At 42.2% G+C, this 19,789-nt stretch overlaps 2 protein-coding genes across 3 annotated transcripts; one reads left to right on the forward strand and one right to left on the reverse strand.

The window, feature by feature from the left end:
• Positions 1-6,418: 6,418 nt before the first annotated feature.
• Positions 6,419-9,207, forward strand: ccn2a (cellular communication network factor 2a). Its single transcript, XM_031755167.2, has 5 exons — positions 6,419-6,694; positions 6,884-7,100; positions 7,201-7,476; positions 7,571-7,782; positions 7,882-9,207. The coding sequence occupies exons 1-5, from the start codon at positions 6,641-6,643 to the stop codon at positions 8,176-8,178; spliced, it is 1,056 nt and encodes a 351-aa protein (XP_031611027.1). The 5' UTR covers positions 6,419-6,640; the 3' UTR covers positions 8,179-9,207.
• A 1,366-nt stretch (positions 9,208-10,573) lies between these two features.
• On the reverse strand, positions 10,574-17,913 carry chga (chromogranin A). Of its 2 annotated transcripts, XM_031755194.2 has the most exons (8): positions 17,669-17,913; positions 17,276-17,325; positions 16,384-16,477; positions 14,755-14,823; positions 14,603-14,671; positions 13,782-14,069; positions 12,613-13,022; positions 10,574-11,350 (listed from the first exon to the last, which is right to left on the reverse strand). In XM_031755194.2, exons 1-8 carry the CDS (start codon positions 17,712-17,714, stop codon positions 11,267-11,269), a joined length of 1,110 nt encoding a protein of 369 aa, XP_031611054.1. In that variant the 5' UTR covers positions 17,715-17,913; the 3' UTR covers positions 10,574-11,266. The 2 variants fall into 2 exon arrangements, with proteins under 2 accessions (XP_031611054.1, XP_039454661.1); XM_039598727.1 differs by lacking the exon at positions 14,603-14,671.
• Positions 17,914-19,789: the final 1,876 nt, after the last annotated feature.

Below are 19,789 nucleotides of genomic sequence, written 5' to 3' on the forward strand. Positions count from 1 at the left end.
TTTGGAAAGACAATTAAAATACCCGACATCTTAATTAAGTGCAAAATAATAATAAGTTCTCCCTGGGTTGTTTTCAGCTTTTACGCTCTCACCATCTCTCTGCAGTCAGCCACCGAGTTCAAAGAAGCAGAAATATGCAGGCAGGAAAATCATTTTGAGATCTTGGCTTCATGTTCGGTTTAGTGGTACATAGATGGTTTGTTTGAAGGCCAAAGCCATGGAACATTCCTCGAATAGTCTGCCAGCTACCACTAATGGAATTTAGTTTAATGGACAGCTGAGTGGAGGTAACACAACTACAGCCTGAAATGTGGACAAAGTTTGGGGAAAACATACTGGGTTTGCAAGCATATGTGTATAGATGCACATTTATAAAGCGAGCATAAATCAGAACAAAAGCAAACTCTGACCTTCGTGACGGCTGTAATAGCATGCATTAGTTTTAATTAGGTGTATCTAACAAACTGGCAACATGGTGCCGCAATAAAGTCCACTAAGTACTTCTGCACTGGTTGGATAAATGCATCTACTAAACCTCATGCACTTTTTTTAAACAAGCAAGAAATGGAAAGTACATAAAAGCAAACTGAAGGCAGACACTTTTAGGTGCACTGTGTGTACTGAAGGTGTTCGTAGTGTATCTGACCTGGTTCGGAACAAAAGTGAAACCTCAGGACAGAATGTTTTGTGCGACTGCTAATTTTGGTTTTTATATTCCTGTTTAACTTTGAAAGTGCTGGGAAGGCCTACTATTACTGCAGCAGTGCTGAATGCAGACAGTGTCCGCGAAGCTTGGAAAAGGTGAGGAGATGCCCCACGGGACACAGAGGCCTGCTCTGTGTCGTCAGCACCAGCTATGAAGTCATCAACCGTGGTGTGATAGAACACACATATGAGGTGTTTAAGAAAACTGGGAATTATTTCCACTTTCCAGAGGCGGCTAAATGAGGAAAGCGTTGTTCCCAGAACCTGACGTAGGCATATGAAAATGTAGTGTGGTCAGACACTGAGTCTGTCATCACCACAGATCCTAAAGTTGGTGAGCTCCCAGCTGACATGCTTCTGCTGCCTTGTGATGTCACACAGTGAGAATGAATGAAGCACTAACGTTATGAGGCTATAACGAGCAAGCGGCGACTAGCGTAAATCTGGACTGTAAGAGGCAGGCCTTGACCTCAAATTACTATGCAGGCCACATGATCTTATGTGATGTCATGGCTAAAGTTTAACCTAATGGTGAGGCCGAATGTGCAAAGGGTTATTTTTATCTTTATCTACAGTACCTGGCAGTTTTGGTTCACTCTTGTCAGTCTGATCAGCATCATAAACATTGTATTCAGGTTTACAGGCTCTTGTTTTCATCACTACAAGACAGACTGACAAAGTTAGCAACTAGCATCCAAACACAGTGGGAAGTTTGACAGCAAGAGTCAGATATGAGGCAGACATGATAACTGAAGATATGCTAGTTTCACTTAAACAGAAGATTAGAAAAACGTTGCCTGCTCTGACGAGTTTCAATTTCTTCTGTGACATTTGGATGGTAGGGTCAGAATTTGGTGTAAACAAAAGCATGGATCCATCCTACCTTGGATCAGTGGTTTAGCTGCAGGCGGTGGTGTAATTCTGTCAGGGATATTTTTTGCACTCTTTGGACCCATTAATACCAACTGAGCATCATTTAAACACCACAGCCTACCTGAATATTCTTGCTGACCAGGTCAGTTTATGTAGTTTATGGCCACAGTGTACCTATCCTCTGATGGCTTCAGAATCAAATAGAGAACACTTTGGTGGGACAGGAGTTTCCCATTATGGAGGTAAAGCAACTCTGTGGTCCTATTATGTCAACATGGACCAGAATCTCTGAGGGATGTTTCCAGCACCTAGCTGTGTGGCATGATTTAAAGCAGTTCAAAAGGCAAAGGAGGGTCCAAGCTAATTCTAACAAAGTGTACCTATTGAAGTAGTTGGTGAATTATTTAACATCTGACAAGATGACAAACTGCATTTTATTTTCACTCCAACTATAACAATCAAAAGTAAACTAGCAAACTAAACAACAGATTTTTCCACTGTGTAAAATTGTCAGTTAGCATACAGACATGTTTAATAACAGTGGTGCTAAAAAGCACAAAGCTGTCCAGACTCCCCTGTAACACCACCACAGCTCCATTATGGATTCTAACCAACTCTCTGAGGCAAATATCTCAGTCTATACTTAGCCCTGACATATCTGAGCCTGCCACACACAGAGCCATATGTTTCCTTTGGCCACCACAGCCATCACGTCCACACATCCAGATCTGCAAAACAGGGAGAATGCAGCCAGTCAGCCTGCTGTTATTCAGAACGGAAAAAAAAATTCCTGAAGCTGACAGGCCAAAGTTAGGGAGTGCTCGCTTTGACAGCATCATAACAACATCCAGAAAGATAAGTTTCCTAACCTAGGCCCAGGGTTACGGTGGCTGTCCGGGACACAGCTGACCTTAAACGAAGCAGCATTTGTTACAACTGCAAACATCTTCAAACCACATTTCCAAAAAGCAGCTTAAAAACTGCCTGTGATGCATGTATCAAAAGACTAAATAAACAGCCTGACAGACTCTAGATTACTCCGCATGTCAGATAACAATGTCAGTCAGAGTGTTGTTTGTGGCAGGAGTCTATTTCTCCATCAAGCTGTTTCCTTCAGATATCCCTGAACTTGAATTTAGGTCCTGAGGCTGTAATGACTGACAACACACACACACACACACACACACACACACACTGTTTCTGGTCTGTTTAAACAGACCAGAGACTCATACACACACCACACTTTCTCTCACAACTATGGTCCAGGAGTCCCTACTGTACTGAGCCAGCACAGAGAGAGAACATATCCTTTTTAGGAAAAGAGCAGACGCCCTTATATGGGGAAACTTCCTCTGTAGTAACAGCCCAGTCTGCTGGCTTTCTCACTCACATTCTTTCAGCTCCAGGTTTCTCTGGGAGTTTTTCATTTCCGATTCGCTGGCTGGAGAAGGAGCAGGGCGGCCTTTCATAAGAGTCTAGCCTGGTGTGTGATCCCCATTTTTTTGAAAAAATTAAAAAAAATACACAAACCTCCGTCTAGGTCCTTTCCTGCAATCTCCACTTTGGGGTTTGATGTAATAAAATAAGCCTGGCTAGGGACATGGCACACCTGGCCTTTCAAGTTTCTCATAGACTAAACCTCATTAGGCAGGTGAGAAGTCAGAGAGCACGCAGCCTTTGTTCTCTTCGTATTTGCCTCATGTGTCTTTGTGGGCTGGGCTGCACTTTCACTGAAGTCAGGATTTGTAATCATCATTTACCCTGACTAAGACCAAATGCAGTCAAAACTTCTTGTCAGATGTGAAACAAAATCTCCGGCCTTTTCAGAATCCTCTGAAAAATGTTGTCTTTCGGGAAGTAAGAAAAGCCGCCTAAGACTCAAATCAACAAACATCCATTTCGGGAAGTGCCACTGGGACTGAGAACATTAGTCTTTGTTCCCTTAATACTTGTCCTGCATACCTTGGCTGAGCTGCTTATTCAGCTCAGGTAACTCAGAAAACTGACCATTAGGATAATGAGCAGGATGTACACCGGATGCATTCTTTTAACTGTTTGATGAATATTGGCCAGGTTGCCAGATAAATTTAGATTTAGCCGTGGTGTAAAAACTTTCTATTTTTTTTATAACAAAGCAAAAACAGTGACAGAACTAAGTCACTTTTGCCACTTTTGCCACAGTATTAACAGCCTGTCTTTATCACCTGTATGACGGTGATAACCTGTCTTGGTTAGCAAGGTGCATTCAGGGACTCTATGGGTCTGATACCCACTAATTACCACTTACTGGGCCACTCACTCCTAGACATGGATAATGTTAAGTCTTAATGTAGTTGACAAAGGTATAATATAGAGTGCCATGCAAAAGTCTTTAACCATCCTTCATTTCTACATCTTTTGCTAGGAAAATCAGAAATAGGAGCAGAAATTCACTGCAACATGCAAACATGAGCAGAGTTTAAAATGTGCTTCAATTTAATACTTAGGATGACCACCTTTATTTATCTATTTATCAGCCTGAACTCTCTTAGGCAAACTTTCTTTTCATGTTTGTATTTCAGGAGTCTTCAGGAATAGTTTTCCAGACTTCTTAAAGGACATTTAAAGCTCTTCTTTGGATGTTGGCTGCCTTATGTTCTGTTCTCTCTCAAGATGATCCCACACTGCTTAAAAAATGTTGAGGTCTGGACTCTGGGGAGACCAGTCCATGACTGTGTTCCATTGTGTGTTTTTCCATCCAGGTATGCTTTTATTACATTAGAAGTACTGGTGATCGCCCTGTGTGTGGGGCTGGACTGGTCAATGCATTAAGAAGCTAACCGCGCTAACGCGTTGACACGGGGAAGCCCCAAGCATGGGGCGATCCGCAGTAACTGTTAACGGAGAATTGCCGCATTAATGCAGTAATGGCGTTAACGTCATTTTAACGAAATTAACGCTGACAGGACTAATTTTGAGACATGCATTTTGAAGCTGCTAGTAACAAAGTGCCTGAAGATAGAATATATAATTGCCTGTTATGTGTAGACACAACACTGGTTCATCGATTGAGTTTTGTGCCCTTGTTGTGCTTGTGAATTACTTCCTCTAAAAACAGTCAGGTACAAAGAATGGATAGAAAATAGTGAAAAAGCACCCAATCTCCAAAGAACCTTTGAAAGCCTGAAAACCTATTGTTTAAGACTGTGTCCATTATCTTTACTGGGTAAAGAAGCAATGTACAGCAATGTTCACCAGCCTGTTGCAGGGCTAACATTTCATTTCATTTCATTTCATTTATTTATTTCACACTTGGTACAACAGTTCAAACCAACCAACCACACTTTCTATCAAAAAGCACTACAACCATGTGTGAAAAGGAGCAGGAAGAAGAAAATACATTCACATTCACAGCTAATTGAAAAATCCAAATGAACCTGACCTCATGCACTTCTTTGCGAGGCAGATGAGATGGAGTACCTGCAGAAAACCCATGCAGACACAGGGAGAACATGCATATATGCAACTCCACACAAAAAGGCCCTGTCCTGTATTGACACTCAGGACCTTCCTGATGTGACGTGCTCACCACCCCTCCACCGTGCTGAACTGCTCACAATTACTTATAAAATATACAAAATATAAAGAAATGATGGCAGATTCAAGACTTTTGTACAGTACTGAGCTGTGTGTGTGTGTGTGTGTGTGTGTGGAGGGGCAGGGGGCGTATTTCTGCTGTATAGCTGGAAGCTCTTGGTGTCAGCCTCATGTGGTTGTATGTGGAACTGCAGGTTCTGGCACTGACAGTTGCCATTATTAGCACAAAGGGCAAATTTTCACTAATAATAAGCCAGTAATATTTTTTTTAAAATCACAACTTTTACTCATAATCAGATATTTCTGTATTTTCCAATTGGCACTGTTACTCAAGCAAAGAAACCTCTCTGAGTTGCTCCACATTCAGATGAGTCTCTTTCTGCAGAACAAATTCACTGAGAGAGTCTGGAGGGAATCAGGTCAGGTATATCACGTACAGCACATGAGGAGGGATTCAGAAACAAAACGCTTCATTCACGGTAATGAGTTCTTAATGATAATGTGTTTAAAAGAGTAGCTAATAATCCAATCTGCAGTCCAGCCACTGATGTCAGTGCACAAGAATGCCACTGCAGTGTCTCAGAAATAACCACATGGGCATAGAAGACAAAGCCTCTAGACAACAGCTGCCAGGTCTCTGTGCTGGAACAAGCACCTTGACAAATAACCAGCTCAAGTTATTGACTCAAATGAATTTCCTTTCACTAACCGCTTGCTGTTAATGTACTAAATACGTGCTGTCATGTGCCTTTGAAGCCAGGGCTGAGGAATGCTGTTGTAGGCTTAAAGTTTTAACCACATATCAAACTTCTTGGAGTTTGTTTAATTATTATATGTTTCTGCTTATGAGCTTCTACCTGTTTTATTTCCACTGTCCTTCCTCTTCGTCAAGTTATTCGAGGGTTCACTTTTGAACTGTTGCTGCCTTTCCCCTTTTCTTTCTTTTTGAAAAATTAATATTTATAGGTACTGGCTGTCTGTTTGTGAAGTCAGTCTTTAGGAATTCCCAGTGTGGGGTCTCAGGACTGTAACCAGACTTAACCTCCGAATCCAGATGAAAGGTGCTCTGAGAGAGAGACGGTGTTGTTTGGCCGAGCAGCAGAGCCTTGCCTTCAGACAGCAGGAATGTGGGATGTCTGGAGTGGGGGGCAGGAAGCGAGGAAAGAATGCCAAGTATGTCCATGTTTGTCCAGGGCTGGCTCTCCATTCAGCCCCCAGTGACGTGCTGCGAGGGCCAGCGGGTATAAAGGAGGCTCCACTCTGCAGTCAGAACTCAGATCAACTCTTCTACCGAAGCTAAACTCTAGCTTTCACCAAGAAAGGAAAAATAAAAAAGACAGTGAGCCGGAGCAGCAGTTGGGAACAAGACAAGAGATCAACTTGATCAGAAAAGTTTCTCAAGCTCAAAACTCTGACGCTAAAGGAAGACTTTTTCCGAGAAGGTGTTTTTGGAAGAATCTAAATTAATTACTAAAGACAAGAGAAGATGGTTGCAAGAATGATTTTGCTGCCTCTGCTGTGCATCATGCTTTCCTACATGGTAAGTCAGAAAAAAAATTACTTCATTTTAGTGTTTTGGTGTAGGCTTTGGCTTTAGCTGGACTTGAATGGTGAAGCCAGTGCTTTAAACTTGTCTTAAGAGGCAGTGTGTTGGATGTGTGTCTGTGTTTCTAGCACACAACTCGGGCATGATATTTACCAGAGAATGTGTGTGTGTGCCTGTTTTCAGGCTGCAGGTCAGGAGTGCAGCGGCCAGTGTTCGTGCCCGTCCACCCCTCCTCAGTGCCCCCCAGGTGTCAGCCTGGTGCTGGATGGCTGTGGCTGCTGCAGGGTGTGTGCCAAACAGATGGGGGAGCTCTGCACTGAGAAAGACGTCTGTGACCCGCACAAAGGCCTCTACTGTGACTTCGGAGCTCCCAACAACAGACGCATAGGAGTTTGCACAGGTGTGCCACTCATAGCTGATCTTTTCTATGACGTCTGCCTAGAATAAATCCAATGTATGAGGCAAATCATGACCCTTCTCTTGCAAATTCTACTCAACAGCTCGAGACGGAGCCACTTGTGTGTTTGGCGGCACAGTGTACAGGAGCGGAGAGACTTTCCAGAGCAGCTGCAAGTACCAGTGTACCTGTCTGGACGGAGCCATCGGTTGTGTGCCTCTTTGCTCCATGGACATCCGGCTGCCCAGCCCAGACTGCCCCAACCCAAGGCGTGTGAAAGTGCCTGGAAAGTGTTGTGAGGAGTGGGAATGTGGTTCTTCCGACACAAAGGAGAATGAAACTCCCACCACAAAAAGCTTCATGGGCCCTGTTTTGTCTGGTAAGTGTCTGTTTTTGAATAAAACAAGGCTACAGCAGGCTACAGCATAATTAGGACAGTTTTTCTAACCCAGTGTTTCCTCCTGTGTTTACAGCATACAGGAAGGAGGAGACCTATGGCCCAGATCCTTTTATGATGAGAGAGAACTGCCTGGTTCAGACGACTGAATGGAGCGCCTGCTCAAAGACATGCGGCCTGGGAGTATCTACCAGGGTCACCAACGATAACCGTGAATGCCGCCTAGAAAAACAGACCCGGCTGTGCATGGTGAGACCATGCGAGTCTCAGCTGGAGCAGAGCATTAGGGTGAGTTCTCGTTAAACAGCACCACACTCGTGACCTTTGGGCATATCAGTAAAAGAATCCCTGCTGAAGTTGCTCTTTCCTCTTTTTTTCCTCCTGTAGAAAGGGAAAAAGTGCATCCGTACTCCCAGAGTCTCCAAACCCATGAAGTTTGAGATCTCTGGCTGCACCACCACCAAGTCCTACAGGCCAAAGTTCTGCGGTGTCTGCCTGGACGGCCGCTGCTGCACCCCGCACAGGACCACCACCCTGCCCATGGAGTTCAAATGTCCCGATGGAGAAGTAATGAAGAAGCACATGATGTTCATCAAGTCCTGTGCCTGCCACTACAACTGCCCCGGGGAGAACGACATCTTCGAGTCCATGTATTACAAGAAGATGATGGGAGACATGGCGTGAGCCGCTCCTGGACGATAGGCGCTTTTGACTTGAAAACAAACACAACTCCATCTCATTTTGCAGCTCAGTATATATGTTTATCATGTTTTATTTTGCCATTTTCTCATTGTAAAAGTAACCCAGGCACTCGTCTTAGTGCCTGTATGTTTTGTACAGCTGATGAAGATCAGCCTCATAGACTCAGACAGAGGGTTGCTTAGCAGCTCCAAAAGATCCCTGCACTATAACTTCTTTTTTTTCTTTTTTTTTTTTTTTTTTTGACAACCCTGCTGTCAGGTTTCCGCCCAAATCCCTTGAAAGCCTTTTTACAAACCCGTCCATTTTACTGTATGCATTTTATACCTTATCTAAACCTTGACCTCCTCTCTAAATGAGGTGTCTAATAAGTCCCTCCACCCTCCCAGTCCAAGACCAGACCTGTAAACTCTAAGCAGCTGTAGAGGGAGCATGCAGTCCACAGCAGGCCAGTGTTCCCCTGTCCAAACAGGTCTGAATGTGTCCTTGTATGTGTGTGTGTGTGTGTGTGTGTGTGTGCGTGTCTGAATTTTAGCCTTGTCTGTGTGTACGCTTTTCACTGTGCTTACAGAGTAGAGGAAAGGTCAGAGTTTCTGCCCTGGATGAGAAAGCAAGCAGCATGCTGAGTTTAGGGTTAGATAATGGAGTACAGTGGGCTTTGCCACGGCACTGAGAAAAGAAGAAAAAAACATTTTGACTATTCAGACTGATTCAGGTCAGAAGGAGGGGAAAAAAGCATCTACAGGAACAAAATGTCTATTTTGTACAAAAAAATAGAAGAAGAAGAGACTGGAAGAATTTTAATTTCATTCCTTTAAAAAAATACTGATGTATATACTTTGTATATATGTGTACAGTTTAAGTTAATTTAAAAAGCCAAATGTTTTCTGTGCTTCGAAATGTATCAGTGGTGTATTTTTGGTTATTTTTTACTATTTTATTGAGAAGTGTGACAAAAATGTTACATGTTTCACTTTGTAGCTGGAAATAAAATCTTATATTTTTTATACAAAATGAACTGGTCTGTCTTTAACTTTGATCTGAGACTGAGATCCTGCTCCACACCGGCTGTATTAGCTCATGGCTTTCAGCCGACATTTGAAAGCACATTTAACAGTAGCTCTGCTAAACTGTTAGATTTTGACACCTTATGAACTCGTATATCACTCACTCAGAAAAAAATAACCTCAGTCATCAGAGCAGGCCTTCAGGCTCAAGTGATTTAAAGGGGCATTCAACATAAAGAATGTCTTTGTTTAAGCTAATTGAACTAATCTATAAAAATTGCTCCATTTATCCACGACATGGATGCCTTACATATTCATGCTGGTTTTATGCAACATGATGCATTGCAAGTACTCAAGAAAGCTGAGTGTCATGCAATTAAATTATGTACATAAAAGCAGACAGAAATATTATAAGAGAGGATGTTTTAAATTTAATGGCATATGCATTTGTTCGTGTGTTTTCTAGTTATTTTTGTAAAACACATAAAGGAAAATGGAAAAGATTCCATGCAAACATGACCATTGTGCATTTTAATCATGCTGTTGCGTTACTTGCCTTTGAAAAAGAGGTAAGAGATGGTCTAATGCTGCCATCTGGTGCCCTTTCAAACTCACAACCTTAAAAACCCTGGACTATATTTGTAACAGCTGGCTGAATAGTGTAGAGATGCAAAGTTCCAAATATAACTAATACAAAATATCCAATAAACACTATCACCATTGTCACTGTTATCTGTGATCTCTGATTATGTTCAGTAACAAAATTTTTCTGTTGAATTTTCTGTGCGAAACCTACCTTCAGATGCAGCATTCAGGCTTTCCAAGACTGCATTTGTCTGACTGTACATGATTCAGTTTCGAGCCATGCCTACAGTAGCTATATTTACTCGAGTTGCCAAAGAAAGCACAACTTTCACTTTTTAGTTTCTCCTCTGCCCACATTGTGTTCTTGACTCCTTCCAATCCATGTTTCGCTCTGCAGCTCTTGACATATTGCTGTTAAAACGTAGGATAAAAAAATAAAAAAATCAGCTAACACTGCATGATTCAAATCTAGATATTTTCTTCTTAATAGTAACAACCAGAGAATTTTCATATTGCTGCCAAAACCAAAGGTTAAATTGCCCGTTGAAAAAGAATGTGTCAACAGCCTGTGTGTCATGCTGATGATTCATATTGTCAGCTTTGTCGCCCACAAACAAGCACAGACTGTATCTACACTTGTAATTGAAGTTTGCAGTGGATCCTATGGGTTCGTGTGGTTTGTGTAGATCAATCTATACAGTGTGACGGTCCTGTAATGACTCTTAATATGCTCCCTTTAATATGTTAATAATTAGCTGACTTTAGAGGCATAAAAAACATTCACCAAATTAGAGAATTCCAGATAAACTATTCAATTTATTGATTTTCTTACATAAATTCAGTACAGATCACACCCCAGACATTAATCCGCTAAAAATCACTTATTGCCTTGGCTTGATTTGCATCAACTGCATCTATGACAATCATCTAAGTCTTCTCTATCTTTAACTTTGTAAGTAAATGAGCATTCCAGAAAGAGCTTTGTACATGTATACATGCCATTACTGTACAACCTCACCTTGTAGGTGTATACCTGGATTTGCCTTAACCTCTCACAATGAATCAGTGCGCACCGTTGAAATAATCTAAAAAGCAGAAGAGATACGTTTACAGAAACAGAGACATGATTGTCGGAGAAAATGAAGCTGAACAAGTCGCCTTTCTTCGGGAATCTTCTGAAATGTTACGCACGCAAATGCACGGTATGCGCGCACTTGTGTGTTGTTAGTATGCACGTCTAGCTGCAATGTGCATCTACTGTATGCTACTCTATGTGAACGTCACGAGTGAGGCCGCGGCGGTCGGGCCTCCTCAGGAAAAATAGCGGAAAGACAAAATCTTGTCACACATTCACACGCTCTATCTGTGGAAACCAGGCAGCTGGTAAAGCGGAGGAGGACGAGGAGGCAGAGGAGGCAGAGGAGGTTGCGGTGTCAAACTTTGTTCCAATCTCTCTCTCTCTCTCTCTCTTTCGATTTCTCTCAGCCTCGCCGCAGCTCGTGGAGTTTCTGGGCAACATTTTCAAGCTCTGACTCGATGGCTGCCAGACTTTCAATCTCCGGCTCCTGCAGGTATAATGAGAGGACAGCGTGTGAGAGAAGAGACACCAGCAGTGCAAACAATCATATTTATCCGTGGCTCGAATGTCCTATCTATTAGAGAGAGCGCACATAACGTCCAGAATGGCATCCTTTACCTTCACTTTAATAACAACTGTGTAGCAGTTTGCATCCATCAAGGCTATTGCAGTGTAAATAGCTTCCTTTCAAGATATTGCAGGGAGTCAAGCTGTAGGAAGAATTCTGCTTTAGAAGCAAACAGGTAAAACATCCTGAGGAACAATTTCATTGCACTCAGGAAGAAGGATTTCCTTCTTACTTGCTAAGAGAAATCCCTCATATCTAAATACGAATGCATCATTAGCAGAGTTTAGCGCTCTTGAAGACTAGAAACAGCCACACACTGTATATCAAAGATGGATGCAACTCCCAGTTCTAAGAGGAACATTCTGCATTCTTTCTAATGGCCAGCAGGGGGCGACCCCTGTGATTTCAAAAAGAAGTCTGGTTGTGCAGATGTCTGATGGAAATCGAGACTTTGGATCCTTTGATCAGGTTTTCTGATGCATTTCACAGCTTATTGAATGCGCCATGATGTTCTTTGGTATACTCTTATAGCTGAACAACACAAAACAGAGATGTCCATCTCTAAGATCTATGGTTTACCTCCCAAAAAGATAATTACACACTCATTGTTGTTTTCCCCCCAAAAGGAAGGGAGTACGTACTCGGTTCTGTTTGCTTGTCTGTCTGTTTGTTAGCAGTCTAGCGTCCACAGTTTTCAAGATATCATTTTCAAATGTTGTGTGGCGGTAGACACCCAATAACAGCTCAAGATGATTTCATTTTGGTGAAAATCATGTCCAGGTCAAGCTCACACCAAATGTAAAAATCTGTAAAACTTTAAACATAATTTTTTATAGCTTGTCTTATCAGCTTTACAACAAGGACTCTTTATTTTTTCAGCACGGTGCCTTACAATGGCACAGTGATGCTGTAACAGGCTGATGTCACCATGTTGTAATAAAAACATCATAAAACATCAAAGTTTAAGTATCGTCTTTGTGCTCTTTGAGTGTTCTTGTTTGTTTCGTTATTAATTAGCAGTTTTATTGGAGGTTATAAAAGAACAGTTTCCAGTTTTTATTTTAAGCTAAGTTATGGCTTGCTATATCTCCTAACATGTGGAAAGATTCCTTTAAGCGATTTAGCACTTTTTATTTTTGTTTCTCAGACTGTGAATCTTACAAAAGAAGGGGAGAGCACACCTCTGACTTTCTGCTGGCGCTCCCTTCTTCCTCCAACCCCCTCCTCTCCTCCGGTGTCCTTCGAGCAATCATCTGCAGCTCCTTCTCCTCAGGACTCTTCTGAGCATTTCTTTTCTTCTTCTCCTCCTCCTCTTCCTCCGCTATCTCTTTTGAATGATGAGGCATTTCCTGTTGCTCCTCCTTTGTGGATGCTTTCTTCTTCAGCAGCAAAGGCTTGGTCGCCTTGGTCCACCGCTGTAAGCTCTCCCTGTTCCCTCGCTTTGTCTCCTCCTTACGTCCTTCCTCTTTGCCCTTGTTTTTATGGAAGAGTGAGAGCCTCTTAGTTGTCTCTTCCTCTTCATCTTCTTCATCAGACGTTTCTTCTTTTGATTTCTTTCTGCGTGTGTCTCTATTCTCATCTGATTCATCATCTGGGAATATGAAAAGAGTAAGATTTATTTTTATTATTTTTCTCACTGAAACACCTCTGATAGGACGCTGCCAGAAAAGTCTCCACCATCAGCAAGATTCCACTTCTTGTAATGAAATATTTCTTGCCAGCTGGCAGCACTGGACCTCAGTAGTGCTAGCAATGCTTTATGGGAATTATCAGCATGGCTGGAGCGATCAGATGACTTGGCAGAAGCTCCATTTTGCAGAATCAGTATCACTATTTCATTGTACTCAAAATAAAACAATTTCTCTGTTGAACATTGCAGAGATAGAAAGAGCTGATTGCAGTCTTGATGAGTTTAGACGGTATGGGGAGATCATTGCAACTGTAACCGAGCGCTTGAATTTTCCAACATTGAGCTACTCATTCATTTCTGTTGACGAGCTGTCATTTTGCCAGCCGTGCTGGCCTCGCTCCCCTGCGAGTGAGGGGGCTGAGATTCATCATGTAGATGGAAGTGCTTCCATCAATCAGCCAGCCCTGAGATAGCAAGCAGTTTCCATTTACAAGGCAGTTTTTGTTTCAGCGCTTTCTCTCTCTGTCTTAAGATCCAGCTTCTACCATTTGGTTAATGTTAAATCTTTTCATTTGCTTTGAGTGGCCTGTATTATCAAAATGAAAAATTTGACTGCATCTTTAGATGCCAAACTCTCGATCTCCTTTTCCAATTTACTTACGCTACTTTTACTTTATAATAGATGGATTTCAAAGAAGGACCTGGAAATGTGCTGCTTGCCTTTGCTCTCCTCTTCTGAATTCTCCTCTGCTCGCTTCTCGTCATAGCCTTCTTCATCTTCCTCCCTCTTTTCATCCTCGCCCTCCCTCCACTCCTCTGCAGACTCGGAGATGTGGCTTCCCGGGCTTTCATCACTCTCCCGTTTCACCTGCACTTCTTCAGCTTCATTGTCCCCCTGCGACTGTCTGTCTTCCATGCCCGCATCCTTTTCATCTTTTCCATTTCCCGTCCTCTTGGACAGGATAGATCGTTCGCCGGGGCCTCCCAAAGCTTCCAACATGGATCGATCTGAAAATAGGGGAGAGTGGGGATTTAATTTACTAGAAGAAATTTATTTTCTAGTGATGTTAAAAGAAGCGCTTACACAAAATTACTACGGTTTATTATGGGGTTTATTGTTGTTACCCCCATGTTTTTGATTGATAGTAGGAGGCATATGTAACCCTGACAATTAAAAAAACCCCAAAACCCATTATCTTCATCTTTGACCACATTCAAATTGCTATCCTTGTTTTTCCTTCCCACCTTACCATTGTGTGATTGACTTGGGTACTGGCACTGATTTTTTTTTTAAAAAGCTAGGTATGCTGTTATGTGGAAGGACGTCATACGTGTTCTGATTTCTTTCCCTCACAGAGCCTCAGCAGAAGTTAAATCTACCTCAGCACTTTTGAAGCACTTTTTTAGCCCGACTTTGCTGAAAAACATAAATAATGGAAACTATACATCACTGTCACAGCTGCTGCATTTAACCCGCCGATTAAATACTCCATAAAAAATAAGAAGCATAACCACATGATGTATAGGAAGGTCCAGCTCACCAGGGACATCATCTGTAGCCTGAAGGGTCGGTGCTGCTGCTGTAGGCGTATCAGCTCTCCCCCGACCACCTTAAATGAAAATGAGTCGCTCGAGCCTTCCATCATTCTTATCTTCATGCACACGTAAACGGGATGAGTAATCCGTGACTCACCTTGAGCAGCGATCTCCTGCATCTCCTTCAGAAAGTTTTGATGACGAAGGATAGTAACAAGCCGGTCATCTGCACACACACACAACCACATTAAAATGCAAACATATAACAGTGAAGAAGAAGAAGAAGAAGAAGAAGAAGAAGAAGAAGAAGATGAAGAAGAAGAAAATTAGCAGATAAAAGGCAGGGAATCTATGCTGTAGGGGGTAAATCACAGGTGTACATCTTTCCCTTTTCACTGTTTTCAAAGGATTCAGAGACGCGCTTTTGTGGATTCATCAGAGTTAATTGCCCTGGAATTTACTGCTTTCAAAGCAAGAGCACAATTAATCACTTGGCCCATAGAGGCTCCCACAGCAGCAAGCGAGCACTTGGACTTTCTGCTGACCCACAAACAGCACTGCAAACAGCATGCAGTAGCAGGAGCAAGAGACAGACACTGTACTGTATCATGTTCTTGTATCAATCTGTGATCTCTCGTTTCCTTTTACTCCTCCCCTCCATTCTCCTTTCTTTCCATCCCCTACGGTGGTGTACAGTTTCCCGCTCACAGCGCTCGCTCACTAGCAAATGCTCGATGAGTAAGGCTGTAATTGATTTTTTTTTTTGTGGGTTTTTTTTTTTTTTTACAACAAGGACGACATCAAGGTAAAACACTACCTATCTAACTGAATCATCTTTACCGAGTCCTAGTGACCTCTCTGTATAAAACACTCTGCAGCAGACTTTTACCCAGCATTCACTGCATCAATCCATTAACCTTATGATCAGAGCACTATGCACTCGTTACAAGAGAACGGTGGATTTCTTCTAAAATACAGCACTTTTCCAGCAAGGCCTGACCTCTTTTAATCCACTCTTTTATATGGGAATGACAGCAGTGAGGGTAGGGATGATGATAATAACTGACCAGGGAAATCTGTATAAATCTATAAAGAGGGAGCCACCTCTACCAGTGTCCTCACAAATTGGTAAAGGTTAGAAATAATGTAAACGTACATCCATTTTTGATTTTATTCCCATGGGGTCAAATCAGAAAATATGTTATCCCAACAGATTTTGCACAGTAAGAGATCCAACACTTTCATGATGAGCAAGCACTTGGCAATAGAGGGGGAAAATACATTATAGCTGATTAAACCCTCAGATTAATGGAATGTAAAACTAAAACCTAAAACACTGCCTCGCCGGAGCAATATGAAGTAAACGCACTGTGTTTCTGCAGCATGTTTAAGATATGAGGATGTTAAGAAAAGGTCAACAGAGAGGATAACACCATCCAACAGTCTGGGAAATGTTTTTATGTGAAAATCAAAGTTTTATTGGTGTTTTTAGATGGGACTAGATAATAGCCGGACTGTGGGTTATCTTACACAGTCTTTATGTGGATGCAGCCTGTGTGCAGTAGAAGAAGAGACATGCTTCAGTTTTATGTAATATTCTAACACGTAATTGCAAAACCAATTCTTTTTTATTAATAACTCATTTTTTAAGTGCATGTTGCCTGTGCTAATTTAAGCTATCAATGTAGTTGTTTGCGGCACTGAGCCATGCTAACAGCCCCTTTAAATGATAAAGGACATTTGATTGTGCTCAGTGTTGCCGAGCTGTCTTCCTTCTTTTGCTTACCCGTCTTCAGTGTGACCAAACACTCCTGACTGACAGGCATGGGGTGTGGCCTCGATAGGACATCTGCCAGCGCCTCCACGATGCATTTCATCACCTGTGGATGCACACAATCCAGAATCAGAGGAGAGACAGTCCCCAAATGAGCCAAAAAAAAGTGAGAATTACAGTAAAACAAGCTGCTGTTGCAAGCAAGATGAATTCAACTGAATCAAAAGCAGCGTATGAGTCTGAGACTCTTTGAATGCAGCTCGTGTGCTAACTTAGCCACTAATTGAAAGATATAAATCTCTGTAGGTGAGAGATCAAAATAATTTCAACTCCCATTGTGCCAATCCTACATGCATACATAATTTTTCACAATCTTTTTCTTCTTCTTCTTCTTCTTTTTTTAAAGGTGACCAGCTTCTTCCCACAAGACCTTTGAAGAGCTCAAATTCCACATTTCCCTTTAGTAGCCAACCTTATTCTGGAAAGCTCTATTTTCTCTGTCTCTCTCTCCCTCCCTCTCTGTCAGTGGATTTAGCATCCTCAAAATCATGGAGGTCAAGGCTCTCCATTGCTCTCAAATTGCTTTCTATTGATTTTTACAAAGTCAAATGTGGGTTTGCCTCACAATGAAGGCGCTTGAAGCTTTAAATTATTGGGATTAAACATTTCTAATCACTGCGTGCCTTAAGAGTGCAGCTGGAGAGCAGCTAGAAGGCAATGCAGTGGATTTGTATTATTTGTCATACTGAAAAGAAGAATATCCCTGGAGTATTGATTTAAGAAGGTTAACTCTAACCTGCACTACTTTGTTTTTTTTCTTTTTTTTTTCTTTGCTTTTCTGTTGCTCCAATAAAACTAATATTAGAATAGAAAATGTAACCAAAAACAATAAGAAAATATTTACCTTTACGTCCTCATTCTCCAGCTGACGCGAAGTCACTGGCAATGAAAGGACTGCAAGAGAACAAGAACAGAGAGAGAAAAGAAAATCATGCATGTTCATTTGTTCACATGCTTTTCATAATCCCTACAGCTCCTGTGTGTGCGTGCGTGCGTGCGTGTGTGCTTTTCTTTCCTCACTCGCTGTGTTACTACAAGCCTCTGACTGTTTTAGTAACGGGAACAATTGTGCCAAAGGCGCAGGTGAATTTCGCTGCAATTAAAGATGTGCTTGTCGCTGTCCTCGGTGCTGAACCCTGGCAGTCACAATACTTAATGCAGATTTCCTTCAACCAACCGACTGTGTCTTCATATCGCTCAACTTCATCAAGGTTTAGCTCTCTGTTCTTTTTCTTACCGCAGCTAGACAGGATTGTCAAAAGGAACAGTCCTCTCCTGATCATGTTTGGAAACGAGGCGAAGTAGCTCTCCAGGAATAATAAAAAAATAGCGAAGCTTTTATCAGAAGGTTAGGTTTCTTCCCTGTAAATCAAAGTCGGTGGATTAGGGACGCATTCTGAACAAAACTTAGCCGCCTTTCGGTATTTCTGGAGAGCTAGATTTTCTGCAGCATCGGTGACCCGACAGCCTCCGTCCTCTCCGGTCTCTCCACCAACACCTCGCTGCAACAGCACCCTTTTTATAGCGTGAGCTGGAGAGAGGAAATGACATCATCCTGGGACAAATAATTGCTGTTGTACCTGATCGTACCTCGGTGGTTGTCAGGGCGTGTGCCAGTTCAGAGTGCCTCAGGTATGAAAGTGAGCATTTCTATCCCTGTGTGCTGTTTGAGCATCGATCATGTTTTTTTTTTTATCCTTTGTATGGTTTAACTGGAAGCGTATGTAGGTTTGGGTAAGAATTCTTCAGTTACCTTAGCTAAGTAAGAAAAAAAGCCGACAAAAAATAAATTTTTTGTGGCTTTGCTTCTGTACACCACCACAGTGGCAGTATAATTTTTGAAAAATGAATTTTTGATTGTGCAGACTCTAGCTTTGATTCGAGAGGTTTATGTTATACATTTGATTTAGAAAAAAGCAACAACCGCACAGGACAAAGACACACAACAAGGAAAACAGGACAAGCTGAAACAGACAGGATAAAGGGGGGTAGACAGATGGCGGGATTTTGAATAAGTAAGAAGGAATATGAATGGTGATGATCATCATCCTGATATACATGTTTATCTGCACAATTACCACCCACAAAAATATGGATGTATATCTGAACACATACCTATAGCTATATGTATATAAATATATACACCAAGCACTGACATGTGAAGTAAATATGACTGATTATCTCTTCATCATGGCAGCTGTCAGAGAGTAAGTGAACATTTTGTTCTGTGCAAGTGTAAGGATCTGAGGATTTTGACAAGGGTCAGTGACTAGATGACTGCAGCTGTTGTGGGGTGTTCCTGGTCTGCAGTGGTCAGTATCTATCAAAAGTGGTCCAAGGAAGGAACAGTGGTGAGTCAGTGACAAGATTGTGGGCGGCCAAGACTCAATGATGCTCATGGGGAACAAAGGTAAGCTACTGCAGCTCAAACTGCCTAAATAGTTAATGTTGGTTCTGATGGTGTCAGAACACACAGTGCATGACAGTTTGCTGTGTATGGAGCTGCATAGCTGCAGACCAGGAAGGATGCACATGCTGCCCACTGCTCACCAAGGAAAGCAGCAACAGTGGACAGGTGAATATCAGAACTGGACGATGGAGCAAAAGAAGACAATCTGATGGTCCGATTAATCACATTTTCTTTTACATCACGTGGATGGCCGGATATGTGTACCCCGCTTACCTGGGAAACACCTGGCACAGGATCCACTGTGGGAAGAAAGCAAGCTTGTGCAGGCAGTGTGATGCTTTGGGCAATGTTCTGCTGGGAAACCTTGGGTCCTGCGCTCCTTGTAGCTATTACTTTGACACATACCACCTACCTAAGCATTGTTGCAGACCATCCTTTCTTGGAAACAGTATTCACTGATAGCTGTGGCCTCTTTCAGTAGGATCATACACCCTGCCACAAAGCAGAAATGGTTCAGGAATGGTTAGAGGAGCACAACAGCAAGATTGAAGTGTGGACTTCAAATTCCCCAGATTTAAATCCAGTTGAGCTTCTGTGGGATGTGAACCCCTGAATTGAAGGGGGGGTCTGCATTTCCTTCACATCTTGTTTAAAGACTATTTGATCTGGCAGCTGACTCCAGTCCCCCTCGATCCTGTACTGGATAAGCAGTCAAGAAAATGGATGTATTGTGAATAAATGATAGTGTCTCTGTCAACATCACTGTGTGATTCCCCACAGGACAAAGATGGATTATCAAGCTGTATTTACTGATTGTGCCGCTTGACTGCCCAAATGTGTTGCCCGGTGATGTTTTATTAAAAATTATTGCTGTCATTGTCCAGATTTGCTCATGTGAGCATGTGGCCCAAATTAAACTGAGCTATGTTGCAAGGTCTGTTCATATTT

Source organism: Oreochromis aureus, linkage group 15 (assembly GCF_013358895.1).
Source record: "Oreochromis aureus strain Israel breed Guangdong linkage group 15, ZZ_aureus, whole genome shotgun sequence".
Classification (NCBI taxonomy): domain Eukaryota; kingdom Metazoa; phylum Chordata; class Actinopteri; order Cichliformes; family Cichlidae; genus Oreochromis; species Oreochromis aureus.